At 47.0% G+C, this 25534-nt stretch overlaps 1 protein-coding gene across 1 annotated transcript; it reads right to left on the bottom strand.

Annotated features, from left to right (window-relative positions):
• Positions 1-24169: 24169 nt before the first annotated feature.
• DEFB136 (defensin beta 136) lies at positions 24170-24852 on the bottom strand. Its single transcript, XM_069573743.1, has 2 exons — positions 24798-24852; positions 24170-24342 (listed from the first exon to the last, which is right to left on the bottom strand). Exons 1-2 carry the CDS (start codon positions 24850-24852, stop codon positions 24170-24172), a joined length of 228 nt encoding a protein of 75 aa, XP_069429844.1.
• Positions 24853-25534: the final 682 nt, after the last annotated feature.

The following is a 25534-nucleotide window of genomic DNA, read 5'->3' on the forward strand; positions in this document are numbered from 1 at the left end:
CCCCAGGGCCCCCGAGGCCAGAAAGGGGGCAGGTCTGGGAGGGGTCAGCCAGATGGAGCCCGAAACCTGGGCAATGCCACCGGGGCCCAGGCCTCTTGGGGCTTAGAGCCCTACCCTTGGTCCATGACCCTGTCTCTAGGCCAAATCATTGTTAGGAGAAGCGGGTGTCTGCTGGGAAGACCACTGGCCGCAGTAACTCCTGGAGGGATGTCAAACTGGCAGCACTCTCTTCCCTGGACTTTCTCTTGCTTCATCACCACTCGCTGTATCTGTCGGCAGATTTTAGTGTGTGGGGAAGTAGACTCGTGCATTCAGGGGTCTTCTGTGGATGGGGTGAGGGTGGGGAGGACACGGGTTAATCTGCGCAGTGGTTTCAGGGAAAGCCAAGATCTGACCACGGTCCAAACAGTTTCTTAGTCTCTGTCGTTGCTCAGTCACTCAGTTGTGTCCGACTCTTTGCAACCCCATGGACGGCAGCATGTCACCTCCCTGTCCTTCACCAGCTCCCAGAGCCTGCTCAAACTCATGTCCGTCGAGTCGGTGATGCCATCCAACCATCTCATCCTCTGTCATCCCCTTCTCCTGCCCTCAATCTTTCCCAGCATCAGGGTCTTTTCTAATGAATCGACTCTTCACATCAGATGGCCAAAGTATTGGAGCTTCAGCCTCAGCATCAGTCCTTCCAATGAATATTCAGGATTGGTTTCCTTTAGGATGGACTGGTTTGATCAGCCTCTGTGCTCTGACCCTAAATTGGCCACCTGAGGAGGCTCCCTCTCAACTAAGCCATCCTGGGACTTAAGCCACAATCGCTTCAGTGGTAAAATGACGCCTGTGTAACCAGGATGGGAGATGGTTGCAGCCCAGACCTGCGAGTCTCTGGGGGCTGCTAGACAGCACCTGGGGAGTGTGGGAGGTGGATTTAGAGCCAGGAGGACCCCGCGGCTAGGTCTCCTCCAGGGATGGCAAACATCAGGCTGCGGGTTCCCTTCTTGTCCTTGTGGATTTAGGGAAGCTTTCTTTCCTTTGCCCAGAGCAGCTTCCAGGGAGCTTCCATCAAAGGGCCAGAGTACCTCCATGAGATGCAGCGACCCGTGATTCTCTTGGGGGAAGGCTTGGGTTGGAGTGAGGGGACTGGACACCCAGGACCGGGATCGAAACCTGCCTGCCCAGGTTGGCGCAGCTGAACGCATCGTCTGAACCCCGGGGCTCACAGGTCTTTCTTCTGGGGAAAGAACTCAAATAAATCATCGGAGGCATCACTGCTTAACGGTGCTGCCACTCCGGTATCTTGCCTGTAGACAGCCTCCAACTGCAAACTTGCAGTTAAAACTTGCACGGACGGAAATCCCAAGCAGGTCAAGGAGAAAGGAGAAACCGGATCTGCAAGAGTGGAGTTCTAGCGACATCTAGCGGCCACTGAGGCACTGCACGCGCGCCGGACAACTAATCATCCTTTGATTCTAACACGTTCTATTGCGTAAAAAATTTAAACGCATGCAATTCATATGCTGTTTACGAATATAAGTACATGCAGAAAAGTATAAAATATGCTCGCAAATGACAAACAAAGCTTCAAGATAGAAGTTACCTATGGGGAGGGTAGAGACGTAGAATGTTTTTTATTTTCTTTAGAGAAATCTGAAGCCAATATGACAAGGTACATCTATTAAATCCTGGAGGTGGTCATATTGGAGCGTTTTTCTGCACTTATCTCTTTGTTTAAGAGTTTATAATAATAGTAATGATTATTATATTTATATAGTTTAGTATATAAATATAGTATATAAAATACATACTACAAAATAAACTATAAAATATAGTACAATATATACTATATATTATATAGTATAATATGTATATATATTTTATATTTTTATTGTACTGTATTACGTGGTATAAGTTATACATTCATTATGTAAGTTACGTATATGTAAACACAATACAAAAGAAGAATGAAAAATTTGAGGTCCAGGTTTTGGGCCCTGATGGCAGGAGTGCAGCTTAAGTGGCACGGTGTTAATATTGGCTGGTTGCTATTGTTATGATTAATAGGTTTACAGGAGATGATGCAAATAATTGAATAGCAACCAAGGAGTCATGCACAGGCTAAAAAGGAACAGCACTCTTCAGGAGAAGTGACAAGATGAAGATGAGACATGCGTTTGCTATTAATAGCTTGACACTGCACAGACTCATTTCTTTTGTTGAGAAATGGTCCCCTCCCAATAGGAAGAAGTGGTGTGGAACCACAAAGGGTTAGTCTCATGTAGGAGGCTGAAGGTGGTTAGTTTAAATCCGTAGTCAATATTCCCTCCAGATGAAAGTTACAGTCTAGGTATGATCACAGACCACAGCTTCTCACGGCTGGGACTATAACTCAAAAGCCGCCTAGCAAAGTCCTCAGGACTACTGCGGAGGTCACCAGAGTTTGATAATTTGGGTTCACCGCCATCATTTTTCACATAGTCAGGTACTTCTCGTAGTTTGTTTACATAGCACAATTTTAATTAAATAAACTCACTTTTGACTGCCAGAGATTTGAATGTGATTGGTTTGGGTTGTGTGCTGGGATTTTAAAAATGTCCCCAGTTGATTCTCATGTAAGCCAAGGTTGAAAACCACTTCTCTAAAGCAAGAAAGGGAAAGCCTGAGTTTCTGGGGGTGAAGAGGGAATTGAAAGCCAGAGTGTTGGTGTGAGAGCTGATATCGTGGGCCCTGGAGTCTGACTGGGTGGATTCTGACCAGGAAATGGATCCGGTTGGTTAGAGGCTTGTTCCACACAGGGACAGGCTTGTGAAAAGGGGAAGCTGCACTGAGACCCCTGTTCAGGGAACGTGGGAACTAGAAACCCCCTACCCACTCGTGAGGGAGACTTTGTGTGTCTGGGGCCTTAGGTGGGAAAACGTCTCCCAGGATAACCCTACCCTCAGCTGAGAAATACGCTTAACAGTCAGTCCCAAACAACTCAAATGCCCATCCATGGGTGAATGGATAAACAAAATGAGGCATATACATACAGTGGAATATTAGCCAGCCTTAAAAACAAATGAAATTCTCTTTATTTAAAAATGGAGATATAATAACAGATAACATTTTATTAACTTTAGAGTGATATCGAAAAATTCCTAAATCCCTAAGAATTCTTTTACAAGGAATGAAATTCCGACACGTGATATAAGGTGGATAAACCTTGAAGACGTTACACTGAGTGAAATAAGCCAGTCACAGAGAGACAGCTATTGTGTCATCCCACTAACACTGAGGTGCCAAGAGGAGTCAAGTTCAGAGAAAGAGTCACACTCACAGAATGGTGTCTACCTGGGGCGAGGGGAAGCGGGGTGTAGGGAGTCAGTGTTTAATGGGGATGGAGCTTCAATCGGGGATGATGAAAAAGTCCTGGGGATGATGGTGGTGGTGGTTGCATACCAAAGTATGTGCTCGCTGCCATTGCACTGTACACTCAAAAATGGTTACATGGTGAACTTTACGCATATTTTACCACCATGGAAGAATTGGTCCCAAGTTTATGGCATCCCTGGAGGGTTTGGCAGAATCAAATAAAATACTGCCTGGAGAAAACAATCCTCTTCCTAGAGAGTATTGGTTCCCCCAGTAGAGTGAGGAGACGGGGTGGGCTAGGGTGAATTCTCACTGAAAATAGCTTCATAGTAATAAATTACAAAACATAGGGAAACTGCCTCCCATGATAGAGAATAGCACAGAGAAAGAACAATGCACACACACACAGGGGAGGCATAAATTTACACACACACGCACACACATGCACAGACAGTGGAGGCATAAATGTACACACACACACACAGGGGAGGCATAAATTTACACACACAGACACACACACATGCACAGACAGGGGAGGCATAAATGTACACACACACACACAGGGGAGGCATAAATTTACACACACAGACACACACACATGCACAGACAGGGGAGGCATAAAGGTACACACACACACACAGGGGAGGCATAAATTTACACACACAGACACACACACATGCACAGACAGTGGAGTCATAAATGTACACACACACACAGGGGAGGCATAAATTTACACACACAGACACACACACATGCACAGACAGGGGAGGCATAAATGTACACACACACACAGTCATAAAAAATGAAATCTTGCCATTTGTAACAACATGGGTGAATCCAGAAGGTCGGATGCTCAGTTAAGTAAATCAGGCAGAGAAAAGCAAATACCACATTATCTCACTGACACACAGAATCTAAAAAACAAAAAGCAACAGAATGGAAAGACGCAGAAAGTAGACACGTGGTTGCCAGCAGCGAGGGTGGTGGGTGTGTGCCATAGGTGTAGGGTAAGAAGAGACACGGATCTCACACAATACAGCGAATCAGTCATGGGGACGCTACCATCCAGCACAAGGAATATGGGCAATAATACTGTGATAACTTCGTATGAGGATAGAGGGTTACCAGACTCATGGTGCTCATTTCAGGATGTATGTGAATATCAAAACCAACATTTTACTGTGTATCAACTATATATCAGTTTTAAAAATGATAACAGTGCCTATTTCTTCCTCCTTTCACCAAAACTGGTTGTTTCCATCTTCCTTTGAAAAACATGATTTGGCCTCCTTGGGTCTTAGTTGCAGCACGTGCGAGTTTCCTTGAGTCATGCATGATTTTTCGCTGAGGCCCATCAACTCTTGGTCTGCAGGCTTCAGAGCACGTGGGCTCTATAGTTGAGGCCTCCTTGCTCAGAGGCGTGTGGGATCTTAGTTCCCGGACCAGGAATCGAGCCTGGGTCCCCTGAACTGCAAGGCAGATTCTTAGTTACTCTCCCACCAGCGAAACCCCTGTTTCCATCTTTTTAATGTTTTCTCCAGCGCTGTTTCTCACCAAGCTCCCCCTTGTCTCCCTTTGTGCCATCAACTTCTCTTCCGACACACCACGCCCAGACACTCTTCAGAGGCTCACGCCCTGTACTCAAGTCACAAAATCACACGGACATAATCCATATGGTCAGAAGTCAGGGACTGAACCTCATGCAAACAGGCATCCACGGAGTTTGTAAAATTGCACACACACACACACACACACACACACACATGTCTTCACACACAAACACTGTCTTCTTTCCAGCTAAGATAAGACAGTGGTGGGAAAAGTGCCGCCAAACTATCTCATTTCCCCTGTGTGGGCGTCCCAGATAAGTGGCCTCCCAGATCTGGACAATAATACCCCAACTGACAGCTCCGCCGCCCTCCACCTCCCCCACCTCCCCAGAAGTCACCGTGGTCACGGCTGTGCCGGGGCGGGGTCAGGCCAGCAGCTCTGAGCCGATGGACCAGAGACAGCGAGGAGGACCCAGAAGGAGGGGCCAGGGCCATGACTGGGGCGTGGCCGCAGATGTGGGGTGCCTGCATCACCTGGGCATGGGGGCAGCCGCTCAGAGTAATGAGCGTAACCCCTGGGGGGCCCAGGTCATCACTGTGGCCTGGAGGTGAGGATGCAAAGTGGCCAGGCTTGAGGGGGTGCATCTAACAGGTGTGTAAGCTTCCCTTTGCTCTGTCTACCATCCCCAGGTACTCTGGGCAGGACAGTCTTGATAGCGCAGCTCCCTCTGACCTGTGTGAGGTGTTGCCCCACTGTAGTTCCCATTTGCTTTTCTCTAATAATGGATCACTGCAGATGGTGGCTGCAGCCATGAAATTAAAAGATGCTTGCTCCTTGAAAAAAAAAATGATGACCAACATAGACAGCATATTAAAAAGCAGAGACATTACTTTACCAACAAAGGTCCATCTAGTCAAAGCTGTGGTTTTTCCAGTAGTCATGTATGGATGTGAGAGTTGGACTATGAGGAAAGCTGAGCGCCAAAGAATTGATGCTTTTGGAGAAGACTCTTGAGAGTCCCTTGGACAGCAAGGAGATCCAACCAGTCCATCCTAAAGGAAAGCAGTCCTGAATATTCATTGGAAGGACTGATGCTGAAGCTGAAACTCCAATACTTTGGCCACCTGTTGCGAAGAACTGACTCACTGGAAAAAACTCTGATGCTGGGAAAGATTGAAGTCAGGAGGAGAAGGGGACGACAGAGGATGAGATGGATGGACATGAGTGTGAGTAGGGTCCGGGAGTTGGTGATTGACAGGGAAGCCTGGCGTGCTGCAGTCCATGGGGTCGCAAAGAGTCGGACACGACTGAGCGGCTGAACTGAATAATGAGCGATGTGAGCGTCTTTTCACGTGTTTATTGGCCTCTGTATGTCTTCTTTGGAGAAATGTCTGCTTAGGTTTTCTGTCCATTTTTTAAATTGGGTTGTTTGTTTTTCTGGTATTGAGCTCTGTGAGCTGATTAAATACTTCGGCGATTACTCCTTTGTCAGTTGCGGACACAGCGGGGGGAAGGAGAGGCTGGGATGAACTGAGAAAGTAGCATTGCCATGTGTACACTACCATGTGTAACATAGAAAGCTAGCGGGAATTTGCTGTACAACACATGGAGCTCAGCTCCATGCACTGTGATGACCTAGAGAGGTGGGGGAGGGGAGGGAGTCTCAAGAGGGAAGGGATTTATGTACACATAGAGCTGATTCACACTCTCGTATGGCAGAAACCAACACCACATTGTAAAGCGATTGTCCTCCAATTAGAAAATAAAAAAAAAAGACTCCCTCCACCATCAACGGTCAACGTTCCTCCCCTTCCCACGCCTCTCGGCCTTTACCCCGTGGCTTCTGCCACAGGTGAGTGCCAGGGACTCTGCTCATCCTAAACGATATGAGGCACAGTAAGGACCCACCTCAGCCCTCAAGGACCTCATGGCCTGGAGATGATCCCGCTGGTACCGCAACCATATTATCATCCTCGACCACGTTTCCCCGTCCCACGCTCCTCCGTCCCACGCTCCTCGCTGCTGTGTTTGATGTTCACCGTCTTGATGCCGCTGAGCTAGCAGCTCGTGATAACTCATTTTGAGTCCTTACTTCTGTTAAGTAAAGGCATAGAGACAGGCACACGGGGGCCAGCTGTGATGGACCTGCGGCCAGAGGAATACGCTCGCCCAATATTCCCCTGTCCGGGGCTGGGGATGAGAGGCTGGAAGCCTGGAGACCGTGTCAGGCTCTGCAGAGCGTGAGGGTGGCTTGCCCAGCGGATGTCCTCTGGTCCTCCCACCTGGGAGGAAGAGGCAGAGCTCCTTAATCTGCTACGGAAAAGGAGAAACTGAAGGCTATGAAGGTTAAATGACCCCCCTCAGGCTACACAGCTGGGGAACAAAGAACCCCGTCTCTGGACTTGAAGAAGATGGGCCCAACCACGGGTTGTGTCCGAAGGGGCTTAGCAAGCCAGCTCCACACAGCAGTGCCCCCTCAATGAGTGGAGGAGGTGGGGGCATTTCTCTGGTTTCCTCTCACCCCCCTGCCACCCAGTCCCCTGTGGGCATCCTTAGGGAGGGGAAGACAGCAAGTCACATTTACGTCCTACGCAGCCCCCAACATGAGCCTCCAGGTGTGATGGTTAAAAACGGGAAACGAAATATTGATGGTGGACTTACTGGGTAATCAGTCTGGAAGGTGGGTTTACGGGGGGCGGTGAGTGTACCCTGGTGGCTCAGATGGTAAAGAATGCCTGCAGTGCAGGAGACTCGGGTTCGATTTCTGGGTTGGGAAGATCCCCTGGAGAAGAGAAAGGCTACCCACCCCAGTATTCTTGCCTGGAGAATTCAGCCTAATATTTTCCAGCACTAGCTGATGAAGCTACTGGCTGTTGCCTTAGAAGCAGGCTGAGCCTTTTGTTCTCCAATCAGATTGAGACCTCACAAACCTCAGACATTTTCACTTGCCTATTTACTGAATGTTGATATCCTGACCACAGTCACAGCCACGGGCCCAGGGCCCTGAGCTCTGACGTGAGGGCTGCAGCTTGAGCCAGTCCAACCAGAGCCTGTCTGGACCAGAAAAAGTCACACGCGTGGGTCCAAGGCGGAATTTTGTAAAGAATCGAGGGTTAAATATCAGACAGTGGGAAAACCAAATGCAAAAAAAAAAGTGAGCCACGAATAGGAGTGAAGCTTTAGTGTGGAGCTGGGGTTCAGAGCTTGATCAAGAAGAGGTTTGCAATGAGAAGGGAAGGTCAGGGAGAAGAGACAGAGTGTTCTGAGAGCATGTTTTGCTTTTTAAAGAGTTTTTGATGTGGAAATGAATGGTCTGGGGGGTGGGGACCCAGGACCAGGAATGGACTTTTATTTCAAGTGATAAAGGGAGATTCCCTTTGCTCTCCTGTGCCTGGTGAAGTGGTGGCTCTGGTCGCAGCTGCGCTTGTCCCCAAGTGCAGCTCAGAGGAGGTGGAGGCTGGGCTGGGAGACATGGCCATGTGCTCTCACGGCCAGGGCGGCCCTGATTTGAAGACTGTGACTGACAGTCCACAGAGCCCCAGGCTGCGCCAAAGTAACCATGGCTCAGGCTGTCCGCTGCCTCCTGGCCCCCTCCCCGCTCCAGTCCCAGGGAGGCCAGAGCTGATAGGAGCTGGGTCCTGCCATGAAGTCATCTGTTATGGTGCCAGGGAAGGGAAGGGCTGGGGGCAGCAGGCGGAGGGGCCACAGGGCCCCCGCTCTGTCTGCCTTCCCCACGCTGGCGCCGTAGGTTGGAAAGCTTGAGTCTTATCTAGGGAGTGCCCACCTAGGGCGGGGGGTTCGGGGGAGGCAGTGGTGGGCGGGAGTGGGGGCCCTTGGAGGGCAGGGGCTGGTGGGGAGGGCCTGTGCATTGTCAGCAAATCTGGAAGAGAAAATGAGAGTTTGGTGGAAATGCCAGGGATAGGGGCATTTGTAGGTCTCTGCAAAGTTTGTCTAGCTGATACTGGGAATGATTCAGTCATGATTGGATGTACGCAGTCCTTTGACCATGTGCCATGCTACAGCAAAAGGAAAGAACCTAAAGAATATTCCAAACTGCCAAGGTGGGGGTGGGTGGTGGGAGTGGACCAATCCAGCTTTCCAAGGGGGGGAGGGTCATGCTGGAGGGATTGTGCTGAAAGTTACCTCCTTCTGCCCAAAGGAAACGACAGAGAACGCTGCAGGGCAGAGAAACAGGGGTGACAGAGGTGCGTGTGGGCCCATGCAGGGCAAGGGCACCCGTGGGCATAGGACCCGACCACCCAAGCATCAAAACGTCAAGACCAGGGGAAGGAGCATCTAGGCCCAGGGCCCGGGAACAGGGAAGGATGTGTCTCTTGGGGACAGAGAGGCTGGAGATCAGCTCTGGACGGGAGGTGAACAAGAGTGGGCAGAGCCTCGGAAAGTGGAAGCAAAGAGCCCCAGAGGAAGACTCACTGTGTAAGCCACTGTTCCTGATGAGCAGAAAATGAGGGAAACGGAGTCCAGTGCTGGGTGGGTCAATTGGGCTGGACAGAAGGCCCATCTCTGGGTTCTTGGCAAGACAGAGGAAAATGTTGTGCTCTTCCTCAGGTGTGGGATATGACTTGAATGTACTCAGTTAAGGAGTCAGAAATAGAGGGAAGTTGAAAGACAGCAAAAAACAGGCTGGAACCCAGAGCCTCATCCCCTGTGCTGTGGTCTGAATTCTATGTCGCCCAAATTCTCCTGCTGACACCCTAGCCCCCAGAGGAGATGGTGGTGGAACAAGCAGCCTTTGGGAGGTAGTCATGAGGGTGGAGCCCCCTGGGGGTTAGTGCCCTTAAAAAAGAGACCCCAGAGAGCTCCTCAGCCCCTCTGCCGTGTTAGGACACAGCTGGGACCTCCCTGGTGGTCCAGGGGCTAAGGCTCTGTGCTCCCAATGCAGGCGCCCAGGGTTCAATCCCTGGTCAGGGAAGGAGATCCCACATGCCTCAACTGTTTAATAAGACCTGGTGCAGCCAAATACATACATGAAATAAATAAAAATAAATGTTAAAAAAAGAAGACACCAGATGTAAGTTAGAAAGTGAGCTCCCAGTCTGCAGTCACCTTGATCTTGAACTTTCAGTCTCTAAAACTATGAGCAGTGAACTTCTGCTATTTGTAAGCCACCTGGTCTGCGGTATCTTGTTAGAGCAGCCTGCATGGGCTAAGACATCAAGTTGATGGCCTTAGGCCTGGACTTGGGCCAGTATAGCTTTGTCAGGATACTGGGCAGGCTGGGGTTTCAGAATCCTGTTACGCGCCCCCTGTGGGCCTCCCAGATCCAGAACTGGCTGCTTTGTGTTAGTACATAGAGCCCAGCAGGAGAGGGACCCCATCCCTGATGCCAGCTGAGCTGGGGGCACTGGAGAGGGCAGGGTTGCAGGCACCCCAGTGCCAGGTGCCCTGCTAAGATGTGGCTGGTAAATGGTGGGAGGGCAAGGCTTTAGGTGGCTGGGTGGTACTCAAAGGTGAGACTCTGAAGCTGCCTTTACCTTTTTCAGCTGCTCTTGACTCGTTGCAGCTGATACGCTCTTTATGTAACACCCAGCCAGCTGATGGTGACTCTTCTCAAGTTAAAGCTTCGTTATTTTGAATCACACCTTCAAAAATCAGAGCATCATTCTTTTGAAATATTTCCTACAGATTCAAAATCCATTCTCACTGTTATAAACTAGTTGAACAATATATTTGTTAGTAAAAGAAAAGGAAGAAGTATACTGAAATATAAAAATGGAATGAAAAATAAATATTCAGAGAACTTCAAAGGTCTTGTTAAAATTGGAAATATTATATAAGAAAACACGAATGTGCCTTGGAACAGGTCTCTTCTCACCTTTTGTCCAACAGATCTGGGTACAGACCTGACCTATCCCATTGATACTTATCGGTGAATAGATTCCACATCTGTTGACTCATACCGTGACATGGTGCCAACCGCATGAGCTTATTTATGGCCTCCTGAGTGATTGTTATTTTCCCTTTACAGAGGTCAGTAACTAAAGTTGAGAGTTTTTCTTCACACCACCTTTTTGGGCAGCCGCATCCAAGACCGTAACCCTTCAGTGCTGTTCTCATCACGGGCCCTCTACTACGTTTGCTCTGCCTTCCCTTTTTTCTCCAGATTAGTTTATTTCCTTTTATATATGTTTTCAGTTCAGTTGCTCAGTCGTGTCTGACTCTTTGTGACCCCATGAGCTGCAGCACGCCAGGCCTCCCTGTCCAACACCAGCTGCCGGAGCCCACCCAAACTCATGTCCATTGAGTTGGTGATGCTATCCAACCATCTCATCCTCTGTCGTCCCCTTCTCCTCCTGCCCTCAATCTTTCCCAGCATCAGGGTCTTTTAAAATGAGTCAGCTCTTCGCATCAGGTGGCCAAAGTATTGGAGTTTCAGCTTCAACATCAGACCTTCCAATGAACGCCCAGGAAGGATCTCCTTTAGGATGGACTGGTTAGATCTCCTTGCAGTCCAAGGGGCTGCATGTTTTATATATGTTTTATATATTTAATTTATGTTATATATATGTTACACATGTGTTTATATGCTATATAATATGTTATATATGTTTGTATATATTATATATACATATATGTTTTAATATACAATTAAAAAAACAAACTTCATCTCCAATTGAAGCATCAGTTTACATTTGCTAATGATTTCCATGTCTTAAACATTCAGCAATTGATTTCCTTCACAAAACTGGAATAAAGACTCCTTCCTCGTTCTGTTCCCAGCCAAATCCCCAGATCCAAACAATATACTATTTAATTTCTCTGGTTCCTATTGTGTGATGTGAGGTTTATATCCAAATTCACACGCATCCAGTTTTTTGTTCTACTCTTCCAAAAGTTGTTGAAAGTTGCCTCCTACAAGTGGAAAAATGGCGAGACAGGTGGTTTGGGCGCTGCAAAGACCCCCCCAGGATTCGAGAAGCGCGGACATCCTCGCTGTCCGCCGGAGAGAGAAAAGCAGGCAGGCTGCGCCCTCTGGTGGTGAGAACAGGCTATAGCTGCTCGCCGGAAGCGCGGGGCTTGCCTTACTGCCGGGCGGTCACTCTCACCTCTCACCTGTGCGGAACAAAGGCTCTTAGCGGCTTTTCAGCGATTCGAGTCCCTTTTCAGCGATCCGAATCCCATCATCGGATTGCATTTAATTTCTATCCCATGTCTTTTGAGTCCTACACAAGTTGGCACATCTCCAAGTTCCCAAACAGGCAAGGTTAAAAAGATCGTAAACATTTAAAGGGTGGTTTGATCCATCATTTTGAGTCGCTCCCTCCCTAAATACACGTGGTGTGGAGCACGGAGCACAGAGCTGCCTCTCAGGAGACCTGAGGCCTTTTCTGGGTTCTGGTCTCACTGATGAGTGTGGTCTTGAGCAGTTGCTTCCCCTCCCTGGCCCTCTGATTTCTCACTTGTGGTGATGATATCTAAGGGCCTTTCCAGACCCAGACTTGGGTGGTGTTTTCAGGTGAGCGGGCTGCCTCACTGGCCCGCGCTTGGGTCAGACACAGCAGTGCCGGAGTGACCCCTTTGTTACAGCCTGGTCCCACCTTGCTCCCTTCCCCCAGCCCATGATTAGGGATTAGGACTCTAGTCGTTGCGGTCCTTGGCTTCAGTTTTCATGTAGGGGCCTGACTCCCACTCTCTGTGTACTGGCACCACGGCTTTAACCTGTCTGTGCCCTTATTTCTGTAAACTGTCATATTCTGTAAACAGAGTCCGTTAAAAGCGGACAATATTGTGGAGAAATCACAGCCCAGGGGAAGCTCTGCTTTTATTCATCGACTTTGCTTTTGATTGTCGCGCTGATCACGAAGACCTCAAAGGAAAGGAAGCAGCTGGTTATTAAGCAGGGCATTGGAGAAGATGCTGGGCAGCGGTCAGGGCGTGCGCCCAGTGGGCTCGGAGTCTTGGGAAGGCTGCGGAAGGAGGAAAGCAGGTAGAGTCTGCCACCTGGTGGCAGGGAAGAGTATTGCTCCCTAAGGGATGTTCCGTGTGCTGCTGCTGCTGCTGCTGCTAAGTCGCTTCAGTCGTGTCGGACTCTGTGCGACCCCATAGACGGCGGCCCACCAGGCTCCGCGTCCCTGGGATTCTCCAGGCAAGAACACTGGAGTGGGTTGCCATTTCCTTCTCCAGTGCATGAAAGTGAAAAGTGAAAGTGAAGTCCGTGTGCAGCTCCTCCCAAAACATGCAGGGATGAAAATAGAAGAGCTGACTGGCCACGCACCTGGTACAGAGAGTGGGAGGAACTGTTCCCTAAAGGAAAATGGGTTTTGCCTTGGTATGGCTTGGTTTCCCTTAATCTTCTGATCTAAACCTGGTCTCTATGACAGGTCAAGATTATTCATTTATGTAATCATAACGAGACGTGTTAAGCGAGTTACCTACGTCTTCCAGGACCTAGTCTAGGGTAACAATTCAGCTGTTCATTGTTTTTAAAATGAAAAGATTGACAGCATTTTGTGGCCCTCATTTCCCCCCCACCTTCCCTTTCATCTTCGCCTGTGTACATGTTACAATATGTTAGGGAATAGGAGACATGGTGTAATGGAATTTTAGGAAACCCAAGCTCTTGTCTGGGCTCCTCTGTCTTTAACTTAGTGATGGGCTCATGACTCAGCTGTGGCACGAGGACTGTGGAGCTCAGTTTTAAAGCAGACAAAGATCAATTCATTACCATAAATATATTTGTCAACTCAAATGTATTAGAAGTCCTACAAACCAGTAAAGAAATGACAAATAGCCCAATAAGATTGGGGAAAGGTTTGAACAGATGTTTCATAACTGAGGCTCTCCAGATGGCCAATAAGCCCGTGAAAAGATGCTCTATATTACGTTTATTAGAGGAATACAAGTTAAAATAGCAAGACAGTAGACAAACACCAGAATGGTGAGAATGTGAAAGACGCTGCTAAGTGTTTGTGAAGATACGAGGCAACCTGGACTCTCACACACTGCTGTTGGAGTTAAATTGGTACACCCAGTTTGGAAACTGTCAGCATTCCCTAAGAAATTGGTATACAGATACGTCGTGGTATGTACACGGTAAGAAAAAAGAACGAACTACCATGACAGGCAACATAACAGATGACCTTTATTTTTATTTTTATTTTTTATTTTTAACAGATGAACTTTATAAACACAGTATTGAATGAAAGAAGTCAAACGCGTAAGACTGCATCCAGCGAGTCCATTTCCACAAAGGTCAGTCACAAGCAAAACTGACTGACGGTGATAGAACTTAGATTAGTGGCTCCCTCTGGCGTGGTTATTGATGTGGAAGGGGCAAGAGAGAATCTTCTGGGGGTGGTGGAAGTGTCCTATATCTTGGTCAGGGTGTGGTTACACGGATTGTGTGTACAAATGCACCCTTATGTATATATGTACGTACACACGTGTATAGATTGATGTGCCCCTGCACCTTCCTTCAAAGCAATTACCATTTGTGTGATTTCTTATAAACTGAGTAGATAGTTTCACCATCATGTATTTTATTAATACAAGGCTATCATAATTTCCACTTTGCTTTTATGAGAATTGGTGAAGTCGTATAAGTGAAAGTGAGGTCGCTCAGTCGTGTCCGACTCTTTGCGACCCCGTGGACTGTAGCCCACCAGGCTCCGCTGTCCATGGGATTCTCCAGGCAAGAATACTGGAGTGGGTTGCCATTTCCTTCTCCAGGGGATCTTCCCGACCCAGGGATCGAACCCAGGTCTCCTGCATTGCAGGCAGATGCTTTAACCTCTGAGCCACCAGGGAAGCCCCTAAGCTCCATTAAAATGTATAGGGGAAAAAAGAAAAAAAATTGTTTAGGGGAATAGGTTTTTATAAAGACAATTTTATTGTGATTTTTCCTACAGACTGTAATGATTAATGCAGCATTTAAAAATAACCCAATAAACATTGGTACAACCCACTCCAGTATTCTTGCCTGAAAAATCCCATGGACGGAGGAGCCTGGTGGGCTACAGTCCAAGGGGGTGGCAAAGAGTCAGACATGACTGAGTGAATGAACACAAAAATCATTTAGAAAGATGTGGAAAGTGACCATTTTTATGATCATTGATTTGTTTGCTTTTCTAATTCATTTGCTTTTGGTTTATCACTTCTAGTGTGCTATAAATTCAATGAAGATGGCGAACACAGGGTTTTTTTTTTTTTTTTTTTTGGTGCCTATTCCCATAGTAGCCATGAATTATATTTTTGTTAGATGAATAAATGAGTACAAAAAACAAATGAAGACAAGAATGAGTTTTTTGCATTGCGAATGCTTTGTTTTTACCTTGGAAGGAATAAACATAGCTCAGAACTGCATAGAATGGTCAGAAATAGTGTTTATAAGGAAGGCTTTTTTGAATCAGTATAGGTATGATTTATTAAGCATCTAATATATGTGAGGCCTTGCAAATATCTCACTTAAGCTTCACAACAATCACTTGAAAGAAATATTATTATTTTCTCTCTTTGTTTGACATCAAACAATTTTTAATCCCAAACTGACGTTTTCAGCACACATGGAGCATTTGTTACGCTTTAGTATTACAGTGCCAAGTTTTTCTTTGCTGAATCGTTCTGACTCCATTGTACCTTAATATTGATTTTTTTAAGAGGAGAAGCTGAGGTTTGGAGTTTAGTAAGTGGTCCAAGGTCACAATGATGGATAAAGAAGTCTGGGGTGACTTGGGGGGCCCACTTCTTGCTGTTGTCCTCCACCTTCTCATCCATGTGCTCCCTGACATAGCCCTGGGGTCAATGTCCCAGAAGCCTTGCTCACACAGCCGGTAGTGGGAGCAGGGGTCCCCAGGGCAGAGCTGGGGCTCTGTCTCCATGTCCCCCACAGGCCAGGGCAGTGCCTGGCACGCAGTGGGTAGGCAACTGATATCCAAGGAACAAAGGAAAGGATAGCGGTGATACTGACGGATACCAAGACATGGGTCCCTGTGTGTGCTTATGCATCTGTCGTGGCTCTGTGTAGATTATAAGCCCCTTGAGGGCACACACCCTGGTCCAGGCTCTATGGCTTCGGCACTTCCTGTGACCTCCACAGCTAGCCAAGGGGCTGAAACATCCCCTGGAGCAGAGTTGGCAAACCCAGCCCTGTGGGCCAAATCCTGCCCACCGCCTGATTTTTTTAAATATTTTTTTTAACATGGAAAAATAATTTTTAAAAAAAGTTAAAATCTTAATTGAATTTGTTAGAATATTGCCTCTGTTTTATGGCTTGGTTTTTTTGACTGAGAGACACGTGGGATCTGAGCTCCCCGAGCAGAGGGAGCTTCCGGGCTCCTGGGCCAGGGCTTTGCTTGTGAACCACATGGTTTCCTAGGAGGAAGCGGTGAGGATGGGGTGTCGCCGTGCCTGGGGTGGAGGGACATACCAGCTGGGGGAGCTTCTTCCCAGGAGCTGGACCTCAGTGCCGTCCTCTCCAGCAGTGGCTACCTTTAGGAATAGGTCATCGTGTTAATGCACCTAGATTGTAGGGGCTTCTGGGAGCTGCTGCCCTGGCGGTTTGCCCCATCACAGTGAGGAGGGAACTTGATAAAATCAGGGGGCAGCGGGCCAGCTCCAATAGTACCACCAGCAGCAACAAGTACTAGTCTGAAAAAAAAAACACAACTTGTTTGTATTGAGTACTGGGCTTCCTAGGTTGCGCAGTGGTAAAGAATCCACATGCCAAGCAGGACATGTGGGTTCAGTCCTTGGGTTAGGGAGATCTCCTGGAGAAGGAAATGGCAACCCACTCCAGTATTCTGGCCTGCGAAATCCCATGGACAGAGGAGCCTGGCGGGCTATAGTCCACGGAGTCCATAGAGTTGGACGAGGCTGAGTGACGAAACACACATACGCACAGTGAAGGCTCACCTGTGAGTCAGCAATTACCCAGGGCTGCTGTGTGTCAGGCTCCGTGCTGATCACTAGTGAAGGCTCACCTGTGAGTCAGCAATTACCCAGCGCTGCTGTGTGTCAGGCTCCGTGCTGATCACTAGTGAAGGCTCACCTGTGAGTCAGCAATTACCCAGCGCTGCTGTGTGTCAGGCTCCGTGCTGATCACTAGTGAAGGCTCACCTGTGAGTCAGCAATTACCCAGCGCTGCTGTGTGTCAGGCTCCGTGCTAAGACATGGTTCTGGAAGGACCTGAATTTGAATCCAAATTGTCTGATACTGAGGCCCATTCTGAATGAGTACACGGCTCCGCTCCCGTTAATGAGTCCTGATGGCATCAGGGCCCCTGATCCGCGCCAGGCGGCCGGCAGCCCAGGGAACATCGTGAGTCCTTATGCTTCAGTGGGTCCCGCTGCTCCTCAGCCGTTCTGTCATCAGACTCTTATCAGGTCCTGCCCCAGGTGTCCTCCAGGCCCCGACTGAAGGTGGGCAGAAGCAGCCCTCACGTGGTTGTTCACTGCTGGCACGAGCAGAGCAGCTCCAGGGCCAGACCTGGCCTTAGGTGACCCCAGGCCGGCAGAATCCAGGATTTATTAGTCATTACCTTCTTGTATCCTCCCAGGTTCTACTTTACTTTGGAGAGAGAGACAGAGACAGGCAGAGACAGAGTGGAGGATCTGGGACCCTCTCCATGACTGCTGTGGGACGGGGAGCCCGGACGGGGTGCTTTGGTTTTCTGAGTGGGTGGCCGCCACCTCTAAGTAACACCCATGGAACCCCTGGTGAATCCATAAAGGCCTTTGTGTGTGACAGTTTACTCGTTTCACATGCAGTTTTCAGCAAGAATGACTCTGAACTTTCCAGTCTTATCTAAGCTGCAGGGCAGAAAAGCAAAGACAAGGTCACGTCTTCTTTGATGTCTTTTTTTGCCAAGTGAGAGCTGTTCCTCCCCTCAGGCTGGTGGAATGATGGCCTTAGGAACCGCAAGAAAAGGGATTTTTAGTCTTTTTGGGGTGGGGATGGGGTCCTGTGGACCCTTTGGAAATTTGGTGAAAGAATATTTTTTTTTTCCTTCATCTAGTTGTCTGTCTTATTTTCTCCTTTTGTGTTAATTTCACTGCATTTATAGGCATTTGTGAGCTACAAACCTCTTCTCTCTTTCTTTTGGTTAGTGAGTGGGCTTAAGAGAGCAAGCATAATAGCCCAACACCTGGGACCCTCTCTAGACAGAATGCAATGGGCAAGCTAAAATACAATACCCTGTGCACCAGGGATGACTTCTGGCTTTTTTTTTTTTTTTTTTCTGAAATGTTGAGGATCAGAGGCAGGAAAGAGTCTGAGCAGATATGTTTCCTTCAGGCCTATCCTTGGAGAAGGGAAAATCTGAAACTCAGCTGCTAAGTTGTATTTTCCTAAGCAGACAATGATTAAGGTCTTTATTTATTAAAAAAAAAATTCTTGGGGTATAGCTAATTAACAGTATTGTGATAGTTTCAGGTGGATAGCAGAGTGACTCAGCTATACCCATGTACCCATTCTCCCCCAAACTCCCCTCCCATCCAGGCTGCCACATGGCATCGAGCAGAGTTCCATGTGCTGTACAATAGGACCTTGTTGGTCATTCATTTTAAATACGGCAGTGCATACATATCCATCCCAAACTCTCTTGAGTATCCCGTTCCCCCATCTTCCCTCCCCCTACCCCCCAACCCCTGCGGAACCCCAAGTTCCTTCTCTAAGTCTGTGAGCCTCTTTCTGTTTTCTAAGTAAGTTCATTTGTATCATTTTGAGAGTGTTAATAGCCTCCGTAGGGAGGCCAGAGGTCCTCAAGCAGGCAGGAGGAAATAGAACTGCAAGGGGCAGGCGTTTTAATTTCTTTTTTCTCTTATAATGCTGTGTTGTCACAGTGGACCCTGGTTCCACCTGAATTTAACTTTATATCAAACCTTGAGCTAACCAATGCGTTTTTCTCATGGAAATATCTTCCTTCAGCTATGTTAATGAACTATGTATTTGCCTTTCGATTCATGTCAATTGTTTTATGGCCTGGGATGACTCACCTTGTGCCAATGCTATCTCAAAATGCATGTTGTGGGTGAGGAGCCTGGTGCAACTCTCTTAGTTTTGAGGTGTTTCCTTTCTTTAATTAGCAGCTTGCTGATAGGTATATAACTCTTTGCTAAAAACTAGCAAGGGGGCACTCTTTCTGTCCCCGTCTGATGTCTATGTCAGAAGCTTTCTCTATCTCTTTTATACTTTAATAAAACTTTATTACACAAAAAGCTCTGAGTGATCAAGACTCATCACCATCCCTGGATCAAATTCTTCTCCTCCAGAGGCCAAGAATCACGGCATTGTTCTTGGCTTGTAGCAGCCACCTTTCAATTTCTTTTTAGATTCCACATGTAAAAGTTGTCATACAATGTTTTTCCTTCTCTGTCTGTCCATCCATGTTACTGTAAATGGCATTATTCCATCTTTTTAATGCCCGAGTAATATTCCATTGAATTTATGTAGCACATCTTCTTAACCCATTCCTCTGGATGACAGGGGTCTTGATGAAGATCTGTGATGTCTGCCCCTGGTCAGAGGTGCTGGAGGGGAGGTGAGGAAGGGCTGCTGGACCAGCACCCCCCATAGAGAGCTAGAAGTTTCGTGTGGGTGTGGATGGGCCATTGCTTCCACTGCAGTGGTAAAAGCAGCAATGTCTGGCACATGAAATCTTAAGGCCACACTGGTCTTGAATCATGAAAGTTGCGAGTAGCCTCAAAAATACAACTTAACAGCCAGAGGCATTATAGCCTGAAGTCATGGGAAGTTTTGAGGGACTTGCTATCAGATCTAGTTGGATCCTTGATTCCTCATTGGACTATAATCTCCAATCAATACATCCAGCTGGAAGTTACTGGTGAAATGCAAATCAAAACTGTATGAGGTATTGCCTCACATCAATCAGAATAGTTATCATCAAAAAGTCTATGCACAATAAACACTGGAGACAGTATGGGAAACAAAGAACCTGTCTCCAGTGTTAGCGGGAATGTAAATGGTGGCAGCCACTATGGAGAACAGCATAGCTGTTCCTTAAAAAACTGAAAATAGAGCTACCATATGATCCAGCAGCCCCACTTCTGGGCATATATCCAGGAAAGATGAAAACTCTCGTAAGAAAAGATACTTGCATTACCCAGTGTTCACTGAAGCTGTATTTACAATAGCCAGGACAAGGAAGCAAGTAAGTGTCTATCCACAGATGAATAGATAAAGGAGATGTGAGATATATATATATATATATATATATATATGTAAAATTGTATATTACGTAGCCATTAACAAGAATGACATAATTCCATTAGCAACAACATAGATGGACCTAGAGATTATCATAGTAAGTGAAGTAAGTCAGATAGAGAAAGACAATTATCATATGATATCACTTATATGTGGAATCTAAAAAAATGATACAAAGGAGCTTATTTACAAAACAGAAAAGATTCACAGACACAGAAAACAAACTTATGGTTGCCAGTGGGGAAAGGGACAGAGGGATAAATTAGGAGTTTGGGATTAACTAACACACACTGCTGCTGCTGCTGCTGCTAAGTCGCGTCAGTCGTGTCCGACTCTGTGCGACCCCAGAGACGGCAGCCCATCAGGCCCCCCCGTCTCTGGGATTCTCGAGGCAAGAACACTGGAGCAGGTTGCCATTTCCTTCTCCAATGCAGGAAAGTGAAAAGTGAAAGTGAGGTCGCTCAGTCGTGTCCGACTCTTAGCAACCCCACGGACTGTAGCCCACCAGGCTCCTCCGTCCATGGGATTTTCCAGGCAAGAATACCGGAGTGGGGTGCCATTGACTTCTCCAACAAACACACACTACTATATATAAAATGGATAAACAACAAGGGCATAGCACAGGGAACTGTATTCAATATTTTATAATAATCTATAATGGAAAAGAATATTAAAAATTTGTGTATATATATAATGGACTTCCCAGGTGGTGCAGTGGTAAAGAACCTGCCTACCAATACAGGAAACACAATACATGGGTTCAGTCCTTGGGTTGGGAAGATCCCCTGGAGAAGGAAGTGGCAACCCACTCCAGTATTCTTGCCCGGGAAATCCTGTGGACAGAAGAGCCTGGTGGGGTACAGTCTATGGGGTTGCAAAGAGTTTAACATGATTTAGTGACTGAGCACACACCTATACACACACACACACACACACACGCATAACTGAATAATGTTGCTGTATACTTGAAACTAACACATTGTCAATCAACTATACTTCAATGAAAACATACATTCAGTTATATTCCTTTGCTTCATAATTGAGAAGTGGCATTTCACGCAAAGATGGGCTCAATAAAGGACAGAAATGGTCTGGACCTAACAGAAGCAGAAGATATTAAGAAGAGGTGGCAAGAATACACAGAAGAATTGTACAAAAAAGATCTTCATGACCAAGATAATCACGATGATGTGATCACTCATCTAGAGCCAGACATCCTGGAATGTGAAGTCAAGTGGGCCTTAGAAAGCATCACTATGAACAAAGCTAGTGGAGGTGATGGCATTCCCGTTGAACTATTTCAAATCCTGAAAGATGATGCTGTGAAAGTGCTGCATTCAATATGCCAGCAATATTAGAAAACTCAGCAGTGGCCACAGGACTGGAAAAAGTCACTTTTCATTTCAATCCCAAAGAAAGGCAATGCCAAAGAATGCTCAAACTACTGCACAATTGCACTCATCTCACATGCTAGTAAAGTAATGCTCAAGATTCTCCAAGCCAGGCTTCAGCAATACCTGAACCATGAAATCCCTGATGTTCAAGCTGGTTTTAGAAAAGGCAGAGGAACCAGAGATCAAATTGCCAACATCTGCTGGATCATGGATAAAGCAAAGGAGTTCCAGAAAAACATCTATTTCTGTTTTATTGACTATGTCAAAGCCTTTGACTGTGTGGATCACAATAAACTGTGGAAAATTCTGAGAGAGATGGGAATACCAGACCACCTTACCTGCCTCTTGAGAAATCTGTATGCAGGTCAGGAAGCAACAGTTAGAACTGGACATGGAACAACAGACTGGTTCCAAATAGGAAAAGGAGTGCATCAAGGCTGTATATTGTCACCCTGCTTATTTAACTTATATGCAGAGTTCATCATGAGAAACGCTGGGGTGGAAGAAGCACAAGCTGGAATCAAGATTGCTGGGAGAAATGTCAATAACCTCAGATATCAGATATCACCCTTATGGCAGAAAGCAAAGAAGAACTAAAAAGCCTCTTGATGTAAGTGAAAGAGGAGAGTAAAAAAGTTGGCTTAAAACTCAACATTCAGAAAACAAAGATCATGGCATCTGGTCCCATCACAAATAGATGGGGAAACAGTGAGAGACTTAATTTTCTTGGGCTCCAAAATCACTGCAGATGGTGATTGCCGTCATACAATTAAAAAAGGCTTGCTCCTTGGAAGAAAAGTTATGACCAATCTAGATAGCATATTAAAAAGCAGAGACATTACTTTGACAACCAAGGTCTGTCTAGTCAAGGCTATGGTTTTTCCAATAGTCATGTATGGATGTAAGAGTTGGACTATAAAGAAAGCTGAGCGTCGAAGAATTGATGCTCTTGAACTGTGGTGTTGGAGAAGACTCTTGAGAGTCCCTTGGACTGCAAAGAGATCCAATCAGTCCCTCCTAAAGGAAATCAGTCCTGAACATTTATTGGAAGGACTTAGGCTGAAGCTGAAACTCCAATACTTTGGCCATCTGATGCGAAGAACTGATTCATTGGAAATGACCTTGATGCTGGGAAAGATTGAAGTCAGGAGGAGAAGGGGATGACCAAGGATGAGATGGTTGGATGGCATCACCAATACAATGGACATGAGTTTGAGTAAGCTCCAGGAGTTGGTGATAGACAGGCAAGCCTGGCATGCTGCAGTCCATGGGGTCACAAAGAGTTGGACATGACTGAGTGACTGAACTGACTGAAACCACTTAAAAATGGGACTGGCATGTGGTCAGCTATTGTTATTAGGCGTGTGTGTATGCTCAGTTGCTCCTCTGTCCATATGAGTTTTCCAGGCAAGAATACTGGAGTGGGTTGCTATTTCCTACTATAGGAGATCTTCTTGACCCAGGGATAGAACCCAGGTTTTTGCAATTGGCAGGCAGATATTTTACCACTGTGCCACCTGGGAAGCCCATTATTAGGTTCAGTGGATGTCTTATACTTGGGCCTGTTCAGTTCAGTTCAGTTCAGTCGCTCAGTCATGTCTGACTCTTTGTGACCCCATGAATTGCAGCACGCCAGGCCTCCCTGTCCATCACCAACTCCTGGAGTTCACCCAAACTCATGTCCATCGAGTCAGTGATGCCATCCAGCCATCTCATCCTCTGTTGTCCCCTTCTCCTCCTGCCCCCAATCCCTCCCAGCATCAGAGTCTTTTCCAATGAGTCAACTCTTCTCATGAGGTGGCCAAAGTATTGGAGTTTCAGCTTCAGCATCAGTCCTTCCAATGAACACCCAGGGCTGATCTCCTTCAGAATGGACTGGTTGGATCTCCTCGCAGTCCAAGGGACTCTCAAGAGTCTTCTCCAACACCACAGTTCAAAAGCATCAATTCTTTGGCGCTCAGCCTTCTTCACAGTCCAACTCTCACATCCATACATGACCACAGGAAAAACCATAGCCTTGACTAGACGGACCTTTGTTGGGAAAGTAATGTCTCTGCGTTTCAATATGCTGTCTAGGTTGGTCATAACTTTCCTTCCAAGGAGTAAGCGTCTTTTAATTTTATGGCTGCAATCACCATCTGCAGTGATTTTGGAGCCCCCCAAAATAAAGTCTGACATTGTTTCTACTGTTTCCCCATCTATTTCCCATGAAGTGATGGGACCAGATGCCATGATCTTTGTTTTCTGAATGTTGAGCTTTAAGCCAACTTTTTCACTCGCCTCTTTCACTTTCATCAAGAGGCTTTTTAGTTCCTCTTCACTTTCTGCCATAAGGGTGGTGTCATCTGCATATCTGAGGTTATTGATATTTCTCCCGGCAATCTTGATTCCAGCTTGTGCTTCTTCCAGCCCAGAGTTTCTCATGATGTACTTGGGCCTGTAGTCATGTATTAATCAACTGATTTTGAATTGGATGTAGGAATTACTTATTGGAGATTGGAGGGCAGAAAGGAGAGTAGGAAAGCATACTGCCACAATGCCCCTTTAAGAAAGCACGTCTGAGATTTTGCCAGTAAATTGGTTATAATCTGGCCCCTTTTTGTTACCCAGAGCCCAGTTAACCATCCTTACACACAAATTGGAGGTCTCATCCTTTTAGCCATTTGTGTATCTTTTTAATTGCACACATGAGGTGAGGGTCATGGTAAGTTGACCTGAGGGGGTTTATTAATCTTCAGTTCTATGCAGCAAGACAATACATTGTGACAGAAGGCGACCCATTTCCATCCCAGTTTACAGCCAAAGTAACAGTTGCCACCACGTCGAGTGCAAGTACGGACTGTCGCTCCATCATTTCTAAACACACTGTTCCCTGAAGGAGAAAAACACATACACATAAAAGAAAAATCAGTCTTCAGAAGCCTGGGGGAAATCTTAGGGCTGTCCTCTCCTTTCTGGTGAATTGCTTCTCAGTTTGGGGTTTTCCTTCTACACTCCGACCTCTCATCTGCTGTTACATTTTGGCGAGGGCCACTGAGTCCAGCGCTAATCAGAGGAAGCTGAGGGAAACAGGATTGTAAATATCTGGATAGTGATCTATGCATGTGGTGAAAAGGGCTCCCCTCTCTTAAGCTGCGGCAGACTTTCAGGAGGTAGCAACAGATGATCAGGGCAGGGGCTGAATAACACGCAACCACCTCTTGCCTCTAGCCCCTCTGCTCACTGATACCGTGGTCTCCCTGCTGGGCTTATACCAATGGGGCATTTCAAGTGCCTCAATCCTCAGAAGACCCTCAATTTTCATGACCCACACCCATCCTTACTTACCTGAAGGCAATGAGATCACCAGGAGGAAGAGTAACCCAGAGAGACGGAGTCTCATAGTTGATGAGGACACAGAGCTACAGCCTCCTGGGGGTGGCTATCTGGGAGGCTCCTTTATAGTGCTGGGCAAGGCTGGGTGGGGCTGGACACTGGCCTCATTCTATCTGGAGGGATACCCAGGGGAGACAGGCTTTCTCAGGATTACAGGAAAAGGAATCCCTGGGCCATTCTGTGAGGCTTCCTCTTCTACAAATCATGGGAGAGGAAAGGACTCAGTCCAGGTAGAAGAAAGGGAGAGACCAGGCACCACCATGCTCAGGACTGAGCACTATGCCTGTGTCACTTCAAATGGACACTGATGGGAAAATGGCAGGGAAACGTCTGCCTGTTCCTCCCATTCTTTGCCGTCCCACTGAAAACACGGGAGCCCAGAGAGGCGATGTGATAAAACAGGCTTAACTGAAGGCCGGAAAGGGTGTCAGCAAGAGTTTACAGTGTTCCAAGAAGCAAAGGATCTCAGGGTGTCAGCTGTTGGCCTGACCAAGAGTTAGGTAGGTGTTCAGACATAGTGAAGAAGGGAAAGCTTATTTGCCTATTGGAGGCTCGCGCTGCAGGGAATCTCATCCCCCCAGAACAGTTCACTGAGCCACTTTGTTTTCTAGATGGCTGATGTAGAAAGTCAGCTGGATTTGGGGAACCAGCTCTGGGGAAGGTTCTGTTTTTGCAGTGGGTGAGTTCGA

Source organism: Ovis canadensis, chromosome 2 (assembly GCF_042477335.2).
Source record: "Ovis canadensis isolate MfBH-ARS-UI-01 breed Bighorn chromosome 2, ARS-UI_OviCan_v2, whole genome shotgun sequence".
NCBI classification, from domain to species: domain Eukaryota; kingdom Metazoa; phylum Chordata; class Mammalia; order Artiodactyla; family Bovidae; genus Ovis; species Ovis canadensis.

What these genes read in the sequence shown, in the direction of transcription:
- DEFB136 (XM_069573743.1), bottom strand. Translation starts at nt 24,852, where the DNA reads ATGAGACTCCGTCTCTCTGGGTTACTCTTCCTCCTGGTGATCTCATTG. An exon ending in GGTGATCTCATTGCCTTCAG is followed by an intron (nt 24,343 to 24,797) that starts GTAAGTAAGGAT and finishes TTTCTCCTTCAG; the next exon opens with GGAACAGTGTGTTTAGAAAT.